Raw genomic sequence first — 14,715 nt, forward strand, 5'->3', positions numbered from 1 at the left:
CGATTTCACTCATAGGTGGGAACTGAACAGTGAGAACACTTGGACACAGGATGGGGAACATCACACACTGGGGCCTGGAGTGAGAGGAGGGGGGAAGGATAGCATTAGGAGATATACCTAATGTAAATGACAAGTTAATGGGTGCAGCACACCAACATGGCACATGTATACATTTGTAACAAACCTGCACGTTGTGCACATGTACCCTAGAACTTAAAGTATAATAATAATAAAAAAAGAAAAGACAAATATTTAGGTTGATGGATCCCAATTATACTCATTAAAGGTATTAAATTATCACATGTACCCTGAAAATATTTATATCTATTATATATCAATAAAAATAAATAAATGTTTTATAAACCTGACAATGACAAGCATTGACAAGGCTTTGGAGAAATTGGAGCCCTTGTGTATTGTTGGTAAGATTGTAAAATGATGTGGCTGCTATGGAAAACGGTATGGAAGTTCCTAAAAAAATAAAAAATAGAACTGCCATATGACCCAGCAATCCCACCTCTGGGTTATATGCAAAAGAATTGAAAGCAAAGTCTCAAAGAGATATTTGCACACCTATGTACGTAGCAGCACTATTCACAATAGGCAAAAAGTGGAAGTACCCTGAAATGCCCATCATCAGATGAATGGTTAAAACAAATGTGGTGTATACATAAAATGGAATCATATTCTGGCTTAAAAAGGAAAGAAATCCTGTCACATACTACAACATGGATGAACCTTGAGGACATTATGCTAAGTGAAATAAGCCATCGCAAAAAGACGAGTACTGTATGATTCCACTTATTTGAGACACCGGAAGTAGTAAAATTCATAGAACGAAAACTGGTGGTTGCCAAGGGCTCAGGAAAGGGGGGAAATGTAAAAAATTTAAGACAATTCCCTCTTAATCCTACTGTTCTAACATAATTGTTTTTAGTTCACCATTTAGAACTTTTACCCAATGTGTACATAATTTTAAGCAGTTGTAATTATAATACATATGTAATTTGGGGATCTACTTTTTTAACCTCATATTATTTCATAAATAAACACTTTTTTCCATAACAGGGGGAGTTGTCATTTGATTGGTATATAGTTAAAGTTTAAGATAAAAACATCCTAGAGGTCTGTTTCACAACAATACAAATACACTTAACAGTACTGAACTATACATTTTAAAATAGTTAAGATGTTAAATTTTACATTATGTGGTTTTTAATCACAATTAAAAAAAAAAAAAAAGCACACTACAAACAAAAGAACTTGGCCTGTGTCGTCCTCATTGCATAGCTGGGAACCCATAGACACTTTGCCCAACTCTTGTATTCTCTTTATAGGACTTTCTGCCTTATTTTTCTTAAAATGATTTCTCCCTTAGAACATATTGGTTCTTTTTTTTTCTTTTTAAAAATAGTTTATAAAATAGACACAGAAATTTATACAACTCATAAATGAATTCTCACATAGTTCAATTAATTTTCACAAAGTGAACACGCCTATGTAAACATCACCCACCTCAAGAAACAGAGTATTACTATTAACCCAGAAGCTTCCATGTGCTCCTTCCCAATTACAATACTCCCCCTGACCCCTGACCCCACTAATCCCACAAATAGTGGCCCATAAGGGCCACTATTCTGGCTTCTAATACAGTAGATTAGTCTTGCCAGAACAACTTGGTTCTGGTCATCGTTTTTTGGTCACTGTTGTGGCAATATCAGTGTAACCGTTAGATAAAGCAAGGGTCAGCAAACTATAGTCTATGGTCCAAATCCAGCCTGCTGCCTGTTTTTGTAAATAAAGTTTATTGGAACACAGACACACTCATTTGTTGACATGCTGTCTGTGGTTACTTTTGAGCTATAGTCACAGTATTGAGTAGTTGCAACAAAGACTGTTGCAACTGGCCCACAGAGACTAAAATACTATCTGGCCCATTACAGAAAAAAAGTTTCCAACCCCTGAGATCCAGTTTTGTTTCTAGATTGATCAACTGTCCTGGAACTCCCCAGGGAAAGATGTTAGCAGTCCTCTGTGTAAACCAAGTATAGGGAAGATCACTAATCCCACTGGTAGTTAACTTTTGTTCTGGTGACTTTAGTCGACAAATTGAGGCCAAAGTTTGAAGCAGTGGTAGCTGGGGAACCTAAGCTAATGAGACTGCCCTCATTAGCTGCCCTTATCTAGTGAAGAGGGCAGTGTCTACCTATCTTATCTTCTGGTATCATTTGCTATTCCATAGAGCCAGTTCTCAATCCTCCTCCTAAGCTCCCTATTGTATCCTGGAGGATGGACAGAAAACGAAGAGCACCTGATCCACAATGAATGATATCATTCTATTTTTATGAGCTTCAACCATGAAGTCCTTGAAGGAATACAGCCAGGGAGTATTAGAGTTGGATTTGAGGGTGCATACCCGTGGCAGTACTGCTTACAAATCAGCCAATATTGCATTCCTTTGCAGGAACTCTGTCACGCTGTTTCTGAGGAAGTATAACTTTGCTTCTTTGCCAGCAGCTACACGGACATATTTTCCGCATTACTCAAGCTTCTGCTAGTGGCCACCTGGATGTGACAGACAGAGTCAAGCCTAAACTGAATTAAAAGTTGTCAGCCATCTTAATTCAATTCCAGGAAGTTAAAAATTATCCACAATATATTTCCTGATAATAGGAAAACCAAGGATTTTTTTGCCCTATTTTGAATATTTCCGTTTAGAACATAAATAGATGAGCAGTGCTGATAATGTTCCCTTAAAGTCCTCTGTATGTGGCTGCCTATTTTGTCCTATTTATGTTAACAATGAACTTGAGTGAAGCTAATGAGAAGGTTATTTTAGGGCCTTGGAAACCACAGTAAAGGAAAATGACAGTTCCCATAGAACCGTAGTGTGACTGAAATAGAAAGGTGGTGACTGGCCTCTCTCTGTAAAAGCAGGAAAGGCAGGCAGGAGAGGGTTGATGATACCACTTTGAAGCATTTGATTTGCTTATTAGTATGTCCAGTCTCTTTTTGTGCAAGTTTTCTGACTGCTGTGGAGACACAGAACAAAAATTCCATTTCAAAATGACTCAAAGAGGTAGAAGCTTCTGCTAGGTCCCTTCTGCATCCCTCTGTAACACTTCAGTGTGGTGGACTTCATACCTCTCAGGGGACCACTGCAGGGAGAAGGAACACATTATGGGGGTGACCATCTTATCACACGTAAGCAAGAGCACACTGAGCAATAACTGAGGCTGCCCGGAGGGTGGCAAAGGAAGAATATTTTTGTTCTGAGGAACCATGTTGAGTGGCAGGACGTTACAGTGAGAGCCATCCAGTGCAGTTTCTGCTAGGGATCACAGACGTGCCAGTCTGCAGCACCCTGGGTGAGGCTTTGGGTTTGATATTTAATGTCTCTGATGAATATGGGTCAAGGCAAATAGATTGTTTAAAAGCTCTACTTTCAAACACTGTGAGAACCCGGAGGAAGCCGTGACTTGGCTCTTCAGCAAGTGCCTCTGTGAACCACCATCTTTTCTTATCTAGGCGAGTCCTAAGTCTTTGAAAGAGCCAGTGTTGTCCCATCACAGAGTATTCTATATGCAGATTATTATACAGCAGAAGCACTGTTTACTGATCTTATCTCACTTTATTTTAATGCAACGGGGAGGAAGTACTGGTTGTTCTCCCATGCTGGCCAACTCTCTGGCACATTTCTTTTGGTCTCTGTGTGTCTCAGGCTCTCCTGTCACTCCCATTTCCCATTTCTCACATATTGTCTCAGCTGTTGGTGAGAACTGAAGTCAGGAAACACTTTCACAATCTGCAAGTAAGAAATTATGCATCACGGCCGGGCGCGGTGGCTCAAGCCTGTAATCCCAGCACTTTGGGAGGCCGAGACAGGCGGATCACGAGGTCAGGAGATCGAGGCCATCCTGGCTAACACGGTGAAACCCCGTCTCTACTAAAAAATACAAAAAAAACTAGCCGGGCGAGGTGGCGGGCGCCCGTAATCCCAGCCACTTGGGAGGCTGAGGCAGGAGAATGGCGTGAACCTGGGAGGCGGAGCTTGCAGTGAGCTGAGATCCGGCCACTGCACTCCAGCCTGGGCGACAGAGCGAGACTCCCTCTCAAAAAAAAAAAAAAAAAAAAAAGAAATTATGCATCACAAATAATAGTCTTGCTGCAGGATGGTTGACATTTCATTTTTGATTAAAATGTACATGGCATCTAGGACCGGATGCAGTGACTCACACCTGTCATCCCAACACTTTGGGAGGCCGAGGTGGGAGGATCTCTTGAGCCCAGGAATTTGAGACCAGCCTGAGCAACAGTGAGACCCCATCTCTACAAAAAATGTGAAAGTTAACTAGGCGTGGTTGCGTGTGCTTGTAGTCCCAGCTACTTGGGAGGCTGAGATGGGAGGATCACTTGAGCCCAGGAGGTAGAGGCTGCACTGTGAGCTGTGATTGCACCACTGCACTCCAGGCTGGGCACAGAGTAAGCCCCTGTCTCAAAAAAAAAAAAAAAAGCATCCAGGCCCTCATTTCTTTCAATAAGATTGCCCAGATTAATGGTTGTTAATTCCACATTTCCTTTTTGTAATTTATTTTCAATTTTACTATAGCTCAAATTTATTTTAAAAGCAAGTTAATTCAGAGAAATGAAAGATACATTTAGCAATTTTTGAGTTAACATAATAATATTTTATAATTTCCTAAAAAACATCTCCAGTGTGTCATATCTCAGTTATTTAGCAAATGTAATGAGTCTTTTAAACTGAATAACAAAAGCAGCTGCTATTTTTACCTTAAAATATCCTGTAATTAACTATCTACCTATGGAAAGTTATCTATGTCAAGCAAAAGAATGAGTCTCACTATACTTCACTTTGTGAATATCTTACCATTGAGAGGATGTTCTATGTGAAAAAAAAATATGGAGAGAGTAGCTAAAAGTTTTATGCTCATAAATTTAGGTTATTTGTTTATAAGCTGACTTTGTTTAAAATTTTATGCAGTGCTCTTAGAAACATACTTTTAATTTCATAAGTTTAAAGAGTTTTCTTTTATTAGACAATGAATTTTCTCAGTGATGTGTGGAAATTTCCAACTTTGAGAGCTCAGGTATTTGCGTAATTGATGTGCAAAATAACTTTAAATTGCTTTTGTTACATGGAAGCCTAGAATAAATTTTCATAATTCATATTAATCATATTATGTCATACATAAATGGTTTAATTCAATTTCTTAGTTGTGATGTTCAGTGTGATTCAAAATGAATTCTGAATATTTAAGGATGGTTAGTGTGCATATTCCTTCTTTCCCTCAGCACTATTGAGTTTAATAAGTGAATAATTGAGAATTTGCTTCATTGGGCTGTACTTAAACAGATCGCTACATCCCTCTTACTGCCACTGGCAAAAAGCAATTAACTCTGAATCACCAACCTAGGAAAGAAAAAAGAAAAAAAAATTTCCTCCAAGAAAAATTGGACATTAGTAAACCTGTTTAGAAAGTCAGTTAGACAAGATGAAGACAGGGCAGATTTCTCCATACTATATTATTTTATCATTACTGACCTGCCTTACCAGCAGCTTGATACTGAATATTTCACTCATCGTCAGAGCAGTAATTCCTCCAATTCCCCTGTTAACACAGATACTCTTGCAATTCAGGAAATTAAATCATACACTGAAGGTGTTTGTTGTCTCATAATCATAATTATGATGATTGACCAAGCCGTGGGGTCTCAGAAGCTCTCACACATTAATGGGAACTATGGAGTTGTCAGCACTGATTGGAGAAGCTGCTGAAAACCAAATTGCAGACTCTGGTGCTGCTTCTCTGTTTTGTTTCTGTCCCACAAACCCGTATATTCTCATAGAGCGTTTAATGTTCCTGTTGCTCATCATTTCATCATATAACTGCGTTGTTTATATTTCTTATAATTCAAAGTATGAGTTTAATTAATTATGTATTTCTGATCTGTCTTAATGAAGGGTAACTCCAATCAGCATTATTTTTACAATGTATTTACACTATAAGCCACAATGAGGTTTTAATTTCAACTTGATACTTCATAATCGAGAAGAAAGTATGAATCAGAAAAGCAGAGATGATTTTCAGGGGGTTCATATTGACTTTGTGCTAGGGAGGTAGTGTAGTGTAATGGGAGAGAGCCTGGGCTTTAGAGTTTAGCAGACTTAGGCTAGGTTCTGACTCTGCTCTTTCTGACTGGGTGACCTTGGGGAAATTCTTTATTCCCTCTGACATTGAATTTCTTTCTCTGCAAATTGGAATAATAAAATCTATCTGGGAGATACTGCTAGGATTAAATGGGGAAAAAATTCAGGTAAAGCATTTGACATAGTGCGTAGCCCATAATAAACAAGTAATATGTGTTATTGTTGTCATTTTTAATGCTACTATTATCAGTATAATTTATGTAATTATCTGATTTCTTTTCTCCTAATTCCTGAGTGGGAAATAGTTGGAAAAGGCTTGAAAATATGTATATTAGCAAACCCTGACTATTGTCTTCTAATAGTAATCGAGCTCTTTTTATGGATTACATAGGCTAGAGTTGAATTTAGATGCTTGACATGTTTGGTTTCTGAACCAGATTGCAGTCACGTCACTACAGATTCATTTTCTCTTTAAATTGTAAAAATTAAAACAGTAGTACAGACTCATGTTTAAAACAGCAATCTGATCCAAGATTTTGTAGTCTGTAGAACTGATAATGTTTAATGTTCTCCATAAATTCATGGGGCTTAATAGGAAAGTACACAGAATTTTTAGAGCTTAAACAGACTTTAGAGATACTACTCTTAATTCAAACCCTTCATCAAATGAGGAAACTCTGTAGGCAATTTGAATGAAGAATTCAGCTAAGATTCTTTATCTTTGTGTAAGAAGTAGATACAGCTTTGCAAAAGAAAGAGCTACCTAATAATGATTAAATTGTTTTGTTATCATTGCTTCCAAAATTTTCAATTCTTATTGTTATGAATGCTATAAAATAAATTTTAGAGCTGGCCATCAATGTAATATACTGTTCTATTTTCTTAATATTATTTTCCTTTATTTTATTTTTTATTTTATTTTATTTATTTATTTATTTATTTATTTATTTATTTATTTATTGAGACGGAGTTTTACTCCTGTTGCCCAGGCTGGAGTGCAATGGAGTGATCTCAGCTCACTGCAACCTCTGCCTCCCAGGTTCAAGCAATTCTCCCACCTCAGCCTCCTGAGTATCTGGGATTACAGGCATGTACCACCATGCCCAGCTAATTTTGTAGTTTTAGTGGAGACGGGGTTTCTCCATGTTGGTCAGGCTGGTCTCCAGCTCCCAACCTCAGGTGATCTGCCCTCCTTGGCCTCCCAAAGTGCCGGTATTACAGGGATGAGCCATCACACCCGGCCTATTATCTTTTATTTTTAAATTGCTACATAAGGTTACCCTCTTTGAACTGCATGGTTTGCTTGCTCATTCCCATGTTGTTGGGCATTTGAGTTTTCCCCACTTTTTCCTAATATAAATAGAACTGCTATGCACATTCTTTTTTTTTTTTTTTTTTTTTTTAAGTAGAGACAGGGTCTTGCTTTGTTGTCCAGGCTCATCTTAATTCCTAGCATCAAGCAGTCTTTCTGCTTGGGCCTTTCAGTGTCAGGATTACAGGCATGAGCCACCTCGCCTGGCCGCTATGCACGTCTTGTATTAGGTTACTCCCCTGCACTTCTCCCACCGCACTTAATTCTTAGAAGAATATTCCCACAAATTAATCAAGATACAGTATTACAGTACATTCTAGTTACTGGTAATTGGGCTCAAACTCACTTCACAGGTAGCTTGATATTGTAAACTCAAATACTATAGATTTCACTAAATATAGGTCTTCTTAGGTGGCTGCTTTTTGTTAGGCAGAAAATCTTTTACCTGCATGGAATGAGTTACAAAGAGAGTTTTTTTTTTTTTTTTTTTTCAAGGTAAAGGAAGAAGGGAAGGCTTGAGAAGACCCTAGGGAAATTTGACTCCTTTATAATTTCTCCTGGGTCTGATTTTCAGAGTGTCATTCTGTTTTCTTACACAGTATATCAGGCATACTCCAATTTTTAAAAGTGGAGATATACCAGTGTTATTGAAAAAGAAGGAAAATAGAGATAGAAATATTTAAAAGACAAATATATAGTTTTAGATTAACCATAAATATGTTTCTTTCCATTAGTGCAGAGGTGAGCATGTTTTGGACTTAACATCACATAATTCTTTTGTTACAGAGATCTACTTTCATTTCTCAGACCTTAAATACAGATGGGAGTTTCCGTCTTTATAGCAGTCCTGCTGCCAGATACAATTCAGTCTTGATGGGAAGGAAGTCTTGTGGCCAGATGGGTGGCGATCTATGGTATAAGGCCATAAAGATAAAATTGGAAAGAAGAAAATTAAAACTATAAGGGCCTCAGGACAGGTCTTTGTAACAAAGATGAACCTGATTACAGGCAACTGCTTGTTCTGAGAGTAGGGGCTTCTTTAAAATTGTGAAGGAAATGCATCTCTTATTTTCTTTTTAGTTTAATTTATTTTTGGAATATATAATAAATTCACATGGATCAAAATTCAAATGAAAATTCTCCTTCCAACTGTGATCCCCAGCCACTCCTTTCCTCTCCCTAGAGCCAACCAGTATTACTGATTATGTGATTATCCTTCCAGAAGTATTTTGTACCTTCTACAATTGTGTGTGTGTGTGTGTGTGTGTGTACATGAATATTGTACATGTAACCATACACGTGTATTTTCTTCTTATTTTAATGAGTGGTTACAGAATATAGACACTGTTATATACCTTGCTTTTTTACCTAACACCAAATCTTGGAAATTATTCTGTATTCCTAGAAAGAAAGCTTTTGCATTCTTTGAAAATACTTTTAAAATGGCATGTATCTACAGTAGGTTAAAGTAATTCCTAATGCGTGGATTAGGCCTATTACATAATAGCACTCAAGAAATTGTTGTTGCCTGTAGCACTGCCCAAGAATACAAAAAAAAAAAAAAAAACGGGGTGGGGAAGGAATTTGCCAGGTGCAGTAGCTCACGCCTGTAATCCCAGCACTTTGGAAGGTGGAGGCAGGCAGATCACTTGAGATCAGGAGTTCGAGACCAGCTTGGCCCACATGGTGAAACCCTCTCTCTACTAAAAGTACAAAAATAAAATAAAATAAATGGAATGTTTGTGGAATAAATGAGGGAGAGAGTGAGTTACTTTATTAATTTAAGGAGCAAATAGGAAGAGACAGAAAGCTAAGAATTACCTGACGCTCTGAGACTGTTGACCTAACCCTGACCTCAGGATGACATCATAAAATGCATATTTGTTTTAAGAGCATCAGAAATTTTCTTTAAATCTTTATCTTGGGAGATGTCAGTGGGAAGAGATGCCTTGGAGGTTGGGGGAAGAATGGAGTTATGGGATGGCCTCCAGATTCCAAAAGTCAGGAGACATGGCCATGGATTCACTGTGATGGGGCTCTAGGACTTAGAACAAGTGAGTTTAGGTCCTTTCTTCAAATGCAAAAAGAGGGGGTTGGAGTAAATTATTCCAATGGATCCTTTTAGCTCTTAAATTGTGTTGTTTATAATTTTGAAATTTCCTGTCTGATCACCAATTAGGACATTTGTTATGCTGAAATTGTATTTGTAAATACATTAAAAATGAGGTGTCCTTTCTTTTTTATATTTATTTATGAGACAGGGTCTCACTCTGTTGCCCAGGCTGGAGTGCAGTGGCACAATTATTGCTTATTGCAGCCTTAAACTCCTGGGCTCAAGCAGTCCTCCTGCCCCAGCCTCCTGAGTCATCTGGACTACAGGGCATGAGCCACTGCAACAGGCTCTTTTTTTTTTTTTTTGAGACAGAGTCTCTCTCTGTTGTCCGCTGGAGTGTGACGGTGTGTTCTCTGCTCACTGTAAATTCCTCCTCCTGGGTTCAAGCATTTCTCCTGCCTCAGCTTCCTGAGTAGCTGCGATTATAGGTGTCTGCCACCACACCCGGCTAATTTTTGTATTTTTAGTAGAGATGGGGTTTCAACATGTTGGCCAGGCTGGTCTCAAACTCCTTACCTCAAGTGTCCATCTGCCTCATCCTCCCAAAGTGCTGGGATTACAGGTGTGAGCCACCATGCCCAGCCCTCATCCTTTCTTTTTTTTGAGACAGAGTTTCACTCTTTTTGCCCAGGCTGGAGTGCAATGGTGCAATCTCACCTCACTACAACCTCCACCTCCACCTCCCAGGTACAAGTGATTCTCCTGCCGCAACCTCCTGAGTCGCTGGAATTACAGGCACCCGTCACCACCCCAGCTAACTTTTGTATTTTAGTAGAGACGGGGTTTCACTATATTGGCCAGGCTGGTCTTGAACTCCTGACCTCGTGAGCCACCACACCCAGCCCTTTCTTTAAGATAATAAAAAAACCACGCAGGTTATTGGTAACAATGTGATTGTTAAGATAACAAAATTAGGCCGGGCGCGGTGGCTCATGCCTGTAATCTCAGCACTTTGGGAGGCCAAGGTGGGCAGATTATGAGGTCAGGAGATTGAGACCACGGTGAACCCCGTCTCTACTAAAAATACAAAAAATTAGCTGGGCCCGGTGGCAGGCGCCTGTAATCCCAGCTACTTGGGAGGCTGAGGCAGGAGAATGGCGTGAACCTGGGAGGCAGACCTCGCAGTGAGCCGAGATCATGCCACTGCACTCCAGCCCAGGCGACAGAGTGAGACTCTGTCTCAAAAAAAAAAAAAAAAAAAGATAACAAAATTAGGAAGTTGTTTGCCATGATTATATTTCTCACAAAAATTGGCTAAACTATTAAGATAGAAGCAGATTTACAGGGGTAGGACTAAATATCCCACATTTTGACACATTTTGAGAGAATTAAAGCTCTGTGGTTTCAACCTTTTATCAAAATATAATATTAAAGTTATTCACTAGTAAATAGAATTGTCATAAATGATAATGTATATGTTTAACAATATTTAATTATCAAGATAGTAGCTAATAGTAAATAGAATTCATAGTGAAATAAATCTTTCTTTTTCCTCTTTATTTTAGTTAAGTATGAGAGAGAAGCTAGTAAATACTGGGACACATTTTACAAGATTCATAAGAATAAGTTTTTCAAGGATCGTAATTGGCTGTTGAGGGAATTTCCTGAAATTCTTCCAGTTGATCAAAAACCTGAAGAGAAGGCAAGAGAATCATCATGGGATCTTGTAAATACGAGTGCTACAAATTGTTTCTCAAGAATGCACTGTCCTACTATGCCTGAAGAAAAAAATCATTATGAGAAAAGTTCTGGCTCTTCAGAAGGTCAAAGCAAACCAGAATCTGATTTTTCCAACCTAGACCCTGAAAAACACAAAAAAGGACCTATGAAGACTGGATTGTTTCCTGGTAGCAATGCCACTTTCAGGATACTAGAGGTACTGTGCTTAAGGGACAAAAATGGGAGGTGACAAATAATTTGAAAATGTACATTCTGTATTACTTTATTAATAATGCAAATTTTTTTCGGTACAGAGCTATCAAATCTAAATAAGCATTCAGTATACTTTGGTGCATAAATAATATTTAAGGGACTCATGTCTTTTAATCAGTCAAGTTTTAAGCTTGTGGTTTAAATTTGGTTTTGTTGTGCTTTTTTAAAAACAAAATTGTCTGTTTCATTTTAATCTGAGGGCAGTTTTAAGTACCGATGAAGTTTTGGCCTTAATTTTACTCTCTTTGTTATTACCCCTTTTAGGCGAAATAGAAATAAGTGAGATATATAATTTGCTATAATCTGGTATGACCTATTGTATTGGAACCTTGGTTTTCTTTTTTTTTTTTTTTTTTTTTTTTGAGACGGAGGTCTCGGCTCTTGTTCACCCCCTGTTCACCCGGGGCAGGAGTTGCAAGTGCCCGATCTTTCAGCCTTCACTGGAAGCTCTGGGCCTTTCCCCGGGTTTTTAACGGCCCCCATTCTCCCTGGCCCCTTCAGCTCCCGAGTAAGCTGATTTAATCAGGGCGGGGGGCCCCCCGCCCCACCCACGCCCCGGGCTAGGTTTTTTGTTTTTTTTTAGTAGGGAACGGGGTTGTGTCACTGTGTTTAGGGGCCAGGTGGTCTCGATCTTCCCTGGACCCCTTCATGAAATTCACCCATTCTCGGGGGCCCTCCCCCAAAAGTGCTGGGATTACAGGCTTGAGCCACCGCGCCTGGCCGGTTTTCTATTTTTACAACTAAACCCTGTCTTTCTGATTTTAAAGGCAATGTATACTGATTAGAGAAAATTTGCTAACGAGGAGATAAATTATCACCAATCCTACAAACAAAGGATTTAACCACTATTAACATTTTAGTGACCTTTTTCTTCTTCTTTTGTTTTTTGAGACGAGAGTTTTGTTCTTGTTGCCCAGGCTGGAGTGCAGTGGTGCCATCTCAGCTCACTGCAGCTTCTGCCTCCTAGGTTCAAGCGATTCTCCTGCCTCAGCCTCCCGAGTAGCTGGGATTACAGGTGCCTGCCACCACACCCAGCTAATTGTTTTGTATTTTTAGTAGAGACAGGGTTTCGCCATGTTGGCCAGGCTGGTTTTGAACTCCTGACCTCAGGTGATCCGTCCGCCTTAGACTCCCAAAGTGCTAGGATTACCGGCAGGAGCCACGGCACCCGGCTGACTTTTTTCTTCTTTTGTTTATTACTGTACATGTATTCTAAGTTTTGTTTGTTTCTATTTAACATGGTATCATAAGCAGTTTTCACTTTCTTTAAAAAATCTCTATATTTTCGTGGCTACAAAATATTTTACTATGTGGAGTACTATAATTTTACCTATCTATTTTCACACTACTGGACATTTTAGTTGTTTTCAGGTTTTCTGAAGCAAACATCTTTGGGTATAGACTTTAGCTGCATTTTCTTTTATTGTTTTAGCTTAGATTTTCTAGTTCATAATTTATGAAGTTTTTAATACTTTTAAAACATATTGCCCACTTGCTTTCTAAGAAGTTGTACTAATACCGTTCCATGATGGTGTATATCTGTTTCATCACACCCTCATTGATTGAAATATTATTTTAATGTTTCCCACTTTGTTAGACAAAAATTGTACCTTGTTTTAATATGCATTTCTTTGATTACTAAGTAGGTCACATACTTCAAATGTTTAGAATCATTTGTACTTCTTTTGCGTTCTGTCCATTTATTTTCTCTGCTTGTCTTTTTCTTTCTAATGAGCCCTGCCCTTTATCATATATATTGCAGTTTTCTTCACAGAGTATTGGTTATTTTTTAATTTGGTTTATTTTGGGTTTTGGTGTGTAAAAATTTTAAACGTTTCCATAGTCGGATTTCTTAATGTTTATTCCTGTGATTTATTTCATTGCTTTTGAGTTTAGCAAACTCTGCTGAACCCAGAGATCCAGTGAGTCTAATTGTTTTTTTGTTTAATAGAAAATCTGACATTGGTGACAAAAATTTAACCTTGCTTTTTTGATATTTGCTTGTTCTTTTGATTTTAGGTTGGTTGTGGAGCTGGAAATAGTGTGTTTCCAATTTTGAACACTTTGCAGTGAGTTTTAAGAGTTTTCTTTCTACAGAATTGTACATATTTATGGAATGTTGAGAAATTCTGGGAAAATATTGTCATGTGTGTGCCAGTAGTGTTTCTAATTCTTTTATGAACAATGGCTCAAGCAAATTTCAAAAGAAATGTCTTAATCTCAATGTCTACTTTCATGTGAACTGGGAATTACTCTGAACATAGTGTTTCATAGTCATGGGTTGTCCATCATTGTTTTGAAGTAATTTTTTAAGCTTATGTGTATATGTATGAGAGAATAAGAAAAGAGGAAGCGGACCAGGCATGGTGACTCATGCCTGTAATCCCAGCACTTTGGGTGACTGAGGTGGGTGGATCACTTGAGGTTGGGAGTTCGAGACCAGCCTGACCAACACAATGAAACCCCACCTCTACTAAAAATACAAAATTAGCCAGGCATGGTGGCACATGCCTGTAATCCCAGCTATCTGGGAGGGTGAGGCAGGAGAATCTGCTTGAACCAGGAGGTGGAGGTTGCAGTGACCCAACTGCATCATTGCACTCCAGTCTGGGCAACAAGTGCAAAACTCAGTCTCAAAAAAAAAAAAAAGAGGAAGTGAGTTCATCCTTCCACTGAGCTGTGAACTGCTAAACTTCAGAGCTTATTTACTCTTCTTCCTGAATACTTAGATGTCATTTTACACATAGAGAATTGAATGTAAAGCTTACAACTTAACCCTCATTTTGTCCTCCCTTCTGAAGCAACACCCTATGTAAGATGTTTGCATGCCAAATCATTGTGTCTAGGCTTAAAATTATTTGGAGGTAGCAGCAACTCACCCTAAGACTCAAAAAAGCAGCCGGGCACAGTGACTCGTGCCTGTAATGCCAGCACTTTGGGAGGCCGAGGCAGGCAAATCACGAGGTCAGGAGTTCAAGACCAGCCTGGCCAATATGGTAAAACCCCATCTCTACTAAAAATACAAAAAATTAGCTGGGTGTGGTGGTGGGCACCTGTAATCCCAGCTACTCGGGAGGCTGAGACAGGAGAATCACTTGAACCCATGAGGTGGAGCTTGCGGTGAGCTGAGATGCACCACTGTACTCCAGCCCAGGCAACAGTGCAAGACTTCGTCTCAAAAAAAAAAAA

At 38.8% G+C, this 14,715-nt stretch overlaps 1 protein-coding gene across 10 annotated transcripts in view; it reads left to right on the top strand.

The window, feature by feature from the left end:
- Window positions 1–14,715, top strand: part of METTL8 (methyltransferase 8, tRNA N3-cytidine) — a 111,523-nt gene that overhangs the window by 75,072 nt on the left and 21,736 nt on the right. For all 10 annotated transcript variants that reach the window (XR_001883421.1, XM_017862383.1, XM_017862378.1 and 7 more), the window contains 2 exons: window positions 11,100–11,470; window positions 13,546–13,595. Coding sequence is in view for 9 of the 10 variants with exons in the window: in XM_017862383.1 (XP_017717872.1) it covers window positions 11,100–11,470; window positions 13,546–13,595 (421 nt within the window). In the remaining variant the exon portion in view is untranslated. The remainder of the gene's footprint in view (window positions 1–11,099; window positions 11,471–13,545; window positions 13,596–14,715) is intronic.

The sequence above is a fragment of the Rhinopithecus bieti genome, unplaced genomic scaffold (assembly GCF_001698545.2).
Source record: "Rhinopithecus bieti isolate Rb0 unplaced genomic scaffold, ASM169854v2 scaffold_63316, whole genome shotgun sequence".
In the NCBI taxonomy this organism is placed as follows: domain Eukaryota; kingdom Metazoa; phylum Chordata; class Mammalia; order Primates; family Cercopithecidae; genus Rhinopithecus; species Rhinopithecus bieti.